Source organism: Phoenix dactylifera, chromosome 1, assembly GCF_009389715.1.
Source record: "Phoenix dactylifera cultivar Barhee BC4 chromosome 1, palm_55x_up_171113_PBpolish2nd_filt_p, whole genome shotgun sequence".
NCBI lineage: Eukaryota > Viridiplantae > Streptophyta > Magnoliopsida > Arecales > Arecaceae > Phoenix > Phoenix dactylifera.
The window spans coordinates 23,521,127-23,530,620 of record NC_052392.1 but is presented as its reverse complement, the minus strand read 5'-3'; the positions used below and the strand labels follow the sequence as shown (position 1 = coordinate 23,530,620).

At 45.6% G+C, this 9,494-nt stretch overlaps 2 protein-coding genes across 2 annotated transcripts; both read right to left on the bottom strand.

Annotated features, from left to right (window-relative positions):
* Nucleotides 1-686: 686 nt before the first annotated feature.
* Nucleotides 687-3,451, bottom strand: LOC103717582 (probable inorganic phosphate transporter 1-10). The gene is made up of 2 exons (XM_008806030.4): nt 2,457-3,451; nt 687-1,784 (listed from the first exon to the last, which is right to left on the bottom strand). The coding sequence occupies exons 1-2, from the start codon at nt 3,155-3,157 to the stop codon at nt 827-829; spliced, it is 1,659 nt and encodes a 552-aa protein (XP_008804252.1). The 5' UTR covers nt 3,158-3,451; the 3' UTR covers nt 687-826.
* A 3,087-nt stretch (nt 3,452-6,538) lies between these two features.
* LOC103717579 (probable inorganic phosphate transporter 1-10) lies at nt 6,539-9,158 on the bottom strand. Its single transcript, XM_008806020.4, is given in 4 exon segments — nt 6,539-7,654; nt 8,282-8,304; nt 8,306-8,720; nt 8,722-9,158. Coding segments are annotated over 4 exon segments (1,656 nt in total). The 5' UTR covers nt 8,982-9,158; the 3' UTR covers nt 6,539-6,696.
* Between the last annotated feature and the right edge of the window lie 336 nt (nt 9,159-9,494).

The window sequence follows — 9,494 nt, the reverse complement described above, 5'->3', positions numbered from 1 at the left end:
GAAATCTCATGCCATCCACGGCAACTCATCGACTCACTTAACTACGTCCGATCACCCACAACAACTCATTGGCTCCAGTCCCGTCCTCCACGGCAACGCATTAATTCAGATGACCACACTCAATCATGACAGTAACTCATTTAATTCGTCCGGTCACATCACAGGTAACCCTATATCCCTCCTATAAAAGGAAAACCCCTCCCTCTTAGAAGGGGGGAAGATTCTACGAAACTAGAGAGGATAATCTCTCTCTTCTTACACATTAGCCCCTTCTGACTTAAGCATCGGAGGGCCGGCGCCGGAAACCCCGGCCACCGGCTTCTTGCAGGTCCCCCGGAGGACGCCCCGCGCTGACGATCCGCCGTCCACCAACTCTCGCCGGAGCTCCTCCTTCTCAGCCACTGGTCGCCCCCGGCTTTTTGCAGACCCCGCGGAAGATGCCGCCCGCCATCTCACGCCGGAGCTCCTCCTTCTCAGCCGACGGTCGCCTCCGGGTCCACTTTCCAGTAACAGTTAGCATGTTCATTAAGATGCTTCAGGTAGAGAACAAGAGCTTCATGTCATCTGTGGACCTTGAGATTGCCGCCTTGTTGTGTCCTTTGCTTGTAGGAGTATCACATTCCATTAGTAATGGCGCAAATTTGCAGGGGGAAAAAAAATCTTTTGAGAAGAATGCACTAGAAGCATAAAAGAAGTGGGAAAAATCAAAATGTTCATGATAAACTTTTTTTTTTAAATATGATACAAACTCGTGTTCCTCACACTTAAAATCCTTCCCATTTCAAACAAAAAAAAAACTAAAAACTATAGCACAGACCTTGCAATCTTACAGAGGAGAAGCCCAAGGAGTCCACCCCCGAAGAGGTCGGGTACTGAGTTCACTCGAGTTTGATGTATTTCTTGGGAGCCCCTTTCCATGGAGCTGCACGCCATTCTCTCCGTGATGGCTTTCTCCACCTTCGTTGTCCTCCAAGGACCTCATCATAGTCTCGGTTGTGAAGAAATAGGTAACAACCATTCCAACAATACAAACCCCACCTAAAATAATCAACGCATTCGCCATTCCAATTCCTGGCCGCCAACCTTCCTGGAGATCCTTCTTGTTGCTACTCTGAGAAGCCCAAAGGAATCCTACTGCTCCGATCATGGCACCTACCTTACCTGCTGCTCCTGAGATCCCTTGACATGTTGATCGGAACCGGGCCGGAAAGAGCTCGGCAGGCACGATAAACGTCGTGGTGTTGGGCCCAAAATTTGAAAAGAAGAAGGTCAAGCCATACAAAACTAAGAACCCGGCATTGGTGTGGTCGTGCCAATACTTGTCATACGGTCCCGCCATTGCAAATATGAAGATTGCCATGAAGAAGAATCCCATCATTTGAATTCTTCGCCTCCCGATGCGATCGATAAAGTACATGGTGGCAAAGTAGCCCGGGATCGTCGAGGCAGCGGCGAGGATCGCCTGAAACTTTGCAAGGTCGATGGCTTCTTCGTAGGCGTTACGTTCTCCAGCCTCGGGGAACCATGGCCTGTAGATTTGGAACTGGAAGAGGGTGCTGCTGTAGTAGGGGATGTCGACAAGGAACCACGCCATGGAACAAGCAAAAAGGTCTCGCCCATGCCTTCTTAGGAATTGCTTGGAGAAGAGGCCATAGGTGGGACCCGGCAGCCTACGCGAGGCATCTGAATGCTCCACAACTGGCTGCTGCAGGTCGAAGTCCCCCAGTACCTTTCCCATGTCATTGGCTGCTTTGATCTCATCGTGTTCCACCAGAGCTGTATATCTGCACAAGATGGATGGCCTTCATGGATTTAAGCATTCGTTTGGTTATCACAATATCTAGCTCTTTTAGTGGCTCCGAAAGGCCTAAATTATTAGTAGCAGTCCCTCGCGACTATTGCAAAAAAATATAATCTTTCAGTAATTAATATGTGGCCGCCATTAAAACATCACTCTTTAGCAACTATTTCTTACCCGCTACTATTAAAATAAAAAAAAAGCATCATTTAGTAGTGATTATTTGTAGAAGCCACAAAAAGCATTCTTCTGTGGCCGCATCATAGCTGCTATTAAAAAAAAATTTTGTGGCAGCCATGACAGGTGTCACTAAACTTTAATCTTCTAGTGACCAGGATCCAATTGTTACCAAATAGCTCTTTTTAGTAGCGGCCGTATTTTGGGCCACTAATTGTTTTAGTCATGCGACTTTTAGCGACGAATATGGTGGTCACTACTAGCCGCCACTAAATACATTTAATGGCAGTTTTTGAAACTTATAGTAGCGTTATTGGCAGATACTAAAACTCAATTTCACTGCAACTGTTAGAGCAGGCATTTTAGATAACAAGGTAGCTCACAAGGTGCCTCAAGAAAAGAAATAAAGATGGGCCGAGATGTGGAAGACTTTCGGGAAGTGGGCCAAGACCACGTGGCTCACAAGGGCGCGAGTTCGTACCTGGCGGTCTCCGGCATGGCCATCCTCCAGTAGAACGTCAGGGCCGCCGGAATGGCTCCTATCATCAATATGATCCGCCATGCCAGGTCCGCTCCCTCCGGCGTGTGCAGCGGGCTGATGTCCGAATCCTTGGTGGCCCCATTGAATGCCGCGGCGACCGCCATCGTCACCGCCGAGCTCGCCAATATCCCGAACCCCTGCATCGAGAACACGGCGGCGATGAACGAACCCCTCGTTCGCTTGTTCGCAAACTCTGACATGATCGTCGCCGACAGCGGGTAGTCGCCACCGATCGCGACGCCGAGCAGGAAGCGGAAGAAGCAGAGGCTCGAGAGCACGCAGCCGCGGGTGCGGCAAATGGAAAAGCCGCAGGCGAATGAGCTGGAGACCATGAGGAGGAGGGAGAGCCCGTAGACACGCCGCCGGCCGATGCGATCGCCGAGGACGCCGAATACGAGGTTCCCGATGATGGTCCCCATGAGCGCGACGGCAACCATCGCCGACATCACCTCTGGTGGCGTGACGCCGGGGTCCGGGCCGTCGGGCTTGTAATAGATCCGGCCGATGAGCTTCAGGACGGGGGTGATGCAAAAGAGGTCGTAGGCGTCGGTGAACATCCCCATGCCGGCGATCATGATGGCCTTGAAGTGGTAGATTTGAGTCCTGGCGTGGTCCAGCGCCGTTAGCACCCTGAGGGCCATCTTTTCGCTAATAATTCCCTTCTAAGAGGACTCGGACACTTGTTCGTCATCAAAACCGGGTGATCTCCGGCATTTATAGTACAGAGTCGCCGTTGATATGGATTCTTGTAGGAAGCAAGTAATAGCTTTCCTCTTGGAACGAACGAAGATGCCAAGGAAGATGCCGGTGAGACTTTGGTTCCTAGGTTTATTGACGAGGGCGGAGGGATTTAGAAAGGCTTGTGGATGCCCGAGGTGAGGATTCTGTGATGGACCCGGAGCACCTAGAATGGTGCGGACTGCCTTGCCATTTGACATGTAAACATGGACACTGTTTTGTATTGACTTCGGTGGGTATGTGTCATGCTCTAAGGAACTCGTACGAGTCCTTGGCAATTGGAGCTTGAGACCTGATCGGGTTCCCTGGTTGTGAGAGTGGAGAAAAGTCTTGGTCTTCACCGGGAGGGATTGGTGTGTTGGGTAGCTCGCGTCTTGTGTTAGGCCCGGTTTTTCCTCCAGCTGGCTTGCTGGCTAAGATTGTCCTTGGCTAGACTCCAAGTCAAAACGATGATTTATTTTTTTTTTTTAATGAAGAGGGAGGCAAAGCTACCCGGCCTTTATTGAAAAAAGAAGAGTTTATAAAAACTATTGATGAAAGATTTGCAAAAAAAATAATACAGGAGAGTACTAAACATTTTTGAAAGATTTGAAAAGAAAATTGTTAGGGTGCGCGTGGATCCCATTTTATGCATCGCGAGGGAATGATGCTTACCATTAGAGACGAGAAAAACGAACCTCTTGAAAAAAAAACAGGACCTTCCGGCCACTGAAATTTGAGTAAAGAACTAAAGAGAAAATACTTCCTACTACTTGTGTGAAGTAATCTGAAATTGATTGACGGTGAAAGAGCATTCTCATGGTGCTGTTTGGAAAGAACTTGGGTAAAATGAAAAGAGTGCTAGTATGATTCCAGGCTTATTATCGTTGGCAGCAGCTAAACTTACGACATTTCAGTTTCTAAAACTGAGTTGAGAGTAGTATATGGAAGGATATCAATTAAGTAAAAAGAGCTGCCTGTATTCATCTTGAAGGCGGCTGTTATTGGATGGATCTCGAAACAGTTTATTTTTTCAATTTTATAGGATGTATAATGGCACCGTCCTTCCATTCTCAAAGAGGAGAATAAAAAACAGAAAAAAAAAGAGTGCTGATAACCATCATGCCAAGAACTTTGAGAAGCAAAGTAAAAGGATGCAACTGCTATATCATATATACTTTTTTGTATTACTATCAAAGGAATTTGCGTGAATAGTTCCTCTTCCAGGAAAAGAAACCCAAGAGGCTACATGATACGATATAAATAAAATAAAAACCATGTACATTTGATTTTATTATTTTTATTTAAATGCGAGCTAAGAAAGGTATAAAAGAAAGGTCAAGTGAGCCTTGCTGCAAAGCATATTATAATTGCACGCATCGACCGGGCAGCGACCTATGGTGGCGTTCTGGAAGTAACGGCAGCTGAAAATTTTTGGGCCCATGGATTTGTTGATATTTTATTCATTAATATATCTGCTGAGCTCACCATATGATGCGGATGTTGAAATTGATGGTTGTCATTATTGTTCTCTTAATCAAGAAAAACAGGAAAAAAAAAAAAGAAAAGTGAAATTGGATCGCTCTGAAAATTATAAGTCAATATCTTACTTATGTAGAGAATTTTGTGTTGGGACAGTCCATTAATGTTGCTTGGCTTAATATGGATATAATAATAAAATAAAAGATTAAAAAATCAATATATTATTAAATCATAGTTTAGAAAAATATACTTGTGCATTCCCATCATTACAGTAATATGCCCTGGACTGCCTTTCACTTGATTGATGATTGAAGGGGCTTGGTTCCAATCAATGTTCTCAAGGTTAGGGTTCAATCTGGAATGATATCATTTCTATTGTATTTTTAATAAAAATGGGTTCAGCTGATTCAATCCAATCAAACTCTATTTAGGCTAGGTTTGGGATGAAGGATTTTCAATTTGAGTTGAACCCATACTAAATTGTTTAGCTCAAAATTACGGCAATTCATGTATAATTTATGGGGCAGAGGATAGAGTTTTTGCCAATTTGGTTCCCTTCGACTGGATCATGATAGTTGTGTGAGATCTTAGGAGTAGCAGGTTTCACCTAGTATCAATTGCATATTTATTTTAAATGAAAAAAAGGGTGAGTCACCATAGTCATAAGAGTCATATGAGATTGATTTTGGTTAAGTCAAGGGAAGTAGGTTATGGATAGTCCGATTAGATTGTATCTTGTAGTTAATATGTGTGTATAGGTCGAAAAATCCCAGGTCATGACAAGTACGGATCATGGTTCCATCCTAATTTGATTGTTTTGAATAATTGTCAGTCCATCAATGCTAGTTTTTGCCTTGTCTCCTAGGGAGCATAGAGGTCAGCAAAGGAGAAGAAAGCAATATCATTTTGGATTATAATCCTTCTTAATAACATGCGCATCGGTATGTCATCAAAAATTGTTGGGAAAATATACAATCAAAAAATAATGATGCTCCAAACTTTTTTTTCCTCTTTATATAATTACATAGGATATCACTCACTAAGCAACAACCATCTTTACAATCTACACAAGCAATTAACAGGTAAAATAATCAAGCAATCCAGAAACAAGAGACAATACAATTTTTACATAGAAAACTCTTCTATGTGAAGGAAAATAACTACGGGACCTGATCTAACCAAAAACTTTTACTATTTAGAATAATAAAATTATAATGAAACCTCTCTAAATCAACTAGGGGCTGCACAAACATCAACAAATTTTAATCTTGGCTTTCACAATAAGAACATTCATCACCAATAAGATATATTTCAACAATAAATAATAAAATAGAGAACAAATCTCACTAAATATTAGTGCTTGAAATAATCAATAGAAAAAGCTTTCTAAAGATCCAAACCGTTCAATCTGTAGCTCTCAATGCCAGAAACAACATAATAAAATTTCGGCCAAATCTGAATACAATCAACTATCCGATCATCTAACAAGCAACAATTTTTCTTTCTTCTTCTTTTCTCTATTTTTCCTTTCTCTTCTGTTCCGTAGAGCCCTAAGACTCCCAGTTTCTTTGCTTTTGCGATAACCTAACCCAACCGGTTTCTTTTTTATCCTTATTTTTTTTAATCAAATGAGGTGGGTTCCACATAAAGAGGGATCACACCAACCAATCTGTCCCTCTCGACTCATGTGGGGGTTCCACCAAGTCCGCTTTCCCTCTACAAGCCTGCTGTCTCTCTCTCAAAAAAAAAAAAAATTCTTTTGAGAAGAATGCAATAAAAGCATAAAAAGTGCAATAGAAGCATAAAAGAAGTGGGATAAGCGGTAACGCCGGGAAAAATCGAAGTGTTGATGATATACTTTTTTTTTTTTTGTAATATGACACAAACTCGTGCTCCTAACGCTTATAAACCTTCCTATTTCAGACAAAAATAATAATAATAATAATAACTAGAAACTATATAGAGCACGGTTCTTTCAATCTTACAGAGGAGAAGCCCAAGGAGACCACCCCTGAAGAGGTCGGGTACTGAGTTCACTCGAGCTTGATGAATTTCTTGGGAGCCCCCCTCCATGGAGCTGCATGCCATTCTCTCCGTGATGGCTTTCTCCACCTTCGTCCTCCTCCAAGGACCTCATCATAGTCTCGGTTGTGAAGAAATAGGTAACAACCATTCCAACAATACAAACCCCACCTAAAATAATCAACGCATTCGTCATTCCAATTCGTGGCTTCCAACATCCCTGGAGATCCTTCTTGTTGCTACTCTGAGAAGCCCAAAGGAATCCTACTGCTCCGATCATGGCGCCTACCTTGCCTGCTGCTCCTGAGATCCCATGACATGTTGATCGGAACCGGGCCGGAAAAAGCTCGGCGGGCACGATAAACGTCGTGGTGTTGGGCCCAAAATTTGAAAAGAAGAAGGTCAAGCCATACAAAACTAGGAACCCGGCATTGGTGTGGTCGTGCCAATACTTGTCATACGGTCCCGCCATTGCAAATATGAAGATTGTCATGAAGAAGAATCCCATCATTTGAATTCTTCGCCTCCCGATGCGATCGATAAAGTACATGGTGGCAAAGTAGCCCGGGATCGTCGAGGCAGCGGCGAGGATCGCCTGAAACTTTGCAAGGTCGATGGCTTCTTCGTAGGCGTTACGTTCTCCAGCCTCGGGGAACCATGGCCTGTAGATTTGGGACTGGAAGAGGGTGCTGCTGTAGTAGGGGATGTCCACAAGGAACCACGCCATGGAACAAGCAAAAAGGTCTCGCCCATGCCTTCTTAGGAATTGCTTGGAGAAGAGACCATAGCTGGGACCCGGCAGCCTAGGCGAAGTATCTGAATGCTCCACAACTGGCTGCTGCAGGTCGAAGTCCCCCAGCACCCTTCCCATGTCATTGGCTGCTTTGATCTCATCATGTTCCACCAGAGCTGTATACCTGCACAAGATGGATGGCCTTCATGGATTTAAGCATTCGTTTGGTTATCACAACATCTAGCTCTTTTAGTCGCTCCGAAAGGCCTAAATTATTAGTAGCAGTCCCTCGCAACTATTGCAAAAAAATATAATCTTTCAGTAATTAATATGTGGCCGCCATTAAAACATCTCTCTTTAGCAGCCCCGCCACTAAAAAAAAGCACTTTTTAGTAGTGATCATTTGCACAAGCCACAAAAAGCATTCATCATAGCTGCCATTAAAAGAATTTTTGTGGCAGCCACGACAGATGTCACTAGACTTTAATCTTCTAGTCATGCGACTTTTAGCGATGAATATAGTAGTCACTACTAGCCCCCACTAAATACATTTAATGACAGTTTTTGAAACTTTTAGTAGCGTTATTGGCAGCTACTAAAAATCGATTTCACTGCAACTGTTAGAGCAGGCATTTTAGATGACTATATTAAATACTATTTAGCAGCAATCCACGAGTATTGGTTCCCCAAATCAAACCCATTGCGGAGTAACGGACACGCCTTAAGCAAAGAAATAAAGATGGCCCGAGATGTAGAAGACTTTCGGGAAGTGGGCCAAGACCACGTGGCTCACAAGGGCGCGAGTTCATACCTGGCGGTCTCCGGCATGGCCATTCCTCCAGTAGAACGTCAGGGCCGCCGGAATGGCTCCTATCATCAGCATGATCCGCCATGCCAGGTCCGCTCCCTCCGGCGTGTGCAGCGGGCTGATGTCCGAATCCTTGGTGGCCCCATTGAATGCCGCGGCGACCGCCATCGTCACCGCCGAGCTCGCCAATATCCCGAACCCCTGCATCGAGAACACGGCGGCGATGAACGAACCCCTCGTCCGCTTGTTCGCAAACTCCGACATGATCGTCGCCGACAGCGGGTAGTCGCCGCCGATCGCGACGCCGAGCAGGAAGCGGAAGAAGCAGAGGCTCGAGAGCACGCAGCTGCGGGTGCGGCAAATGGAAAAGCCGCAGGCGAATGAGCTGGAGACCATGAGGAGGAGGGAGAGCCCGTAGACACGCCGCCGGCCGATGCGGTCTGAGGACGCCGAATACGAGGTTCCCGATGATGGTTCCCATGAGCGCGACGGCGACCATCGCCGTCATTACCTCTGGTGGCGTGCCGCCGCGGTCCTGGTCGTCGTGCTTGTAGTAGATCCGGCCGATGAGCCTCAGGACGGGGGAGATGCAGAAGAGGTCGTAGGCGTCGGTGAACATCCCCATGCCGGCGATCATGATGGCCTTGAAGTGGTAGAATTGAGTCTTGGCGAGGTCCAGCGCCGTTAGCACCCTGAGGGCCATCTTTTCGCAAATAATTCCCTTCTAAGAGGACTCAGATACTTTTGTTCGTCATCAAAACCGGGTGAACTCCGGCATTTATAAAAATAGAGTCGCCGTTGATATGCATTCTTGTAGGAAGCAAGTAATAGCTTTCCTCTTGGAACATGAACGAAGATGCCAAGGAAGATGCCAGGGAGACTTTACTTCATAGGTCTATTGACAAGGGCAGAAAGGTTTGTGGATGCCCGAGGTGAGGATTCTTTGGCGGACCTGGAGCACCAAGAATGGTGTCGACTGCCTTGCCCGTTGACATGTAACCATGGACATTGTTTTGTATTGACTTCGGTGGTAATGTGTCATGCTGCAAGGAACTCGTACAGTGCTTGGCAAGTGGAGCTTGAGACCTGATCGGGTTCCATGGTTGTGAGAGGGGGAGAAAAGTCTTGGTCTTCACCGGAGGGGATTGGCTTCTTGCGTGGCTAGCGGCTTGTGTTAGGGCCGGTCTTTTCCTCCAATTGCTCTGGTGGCAGGCAG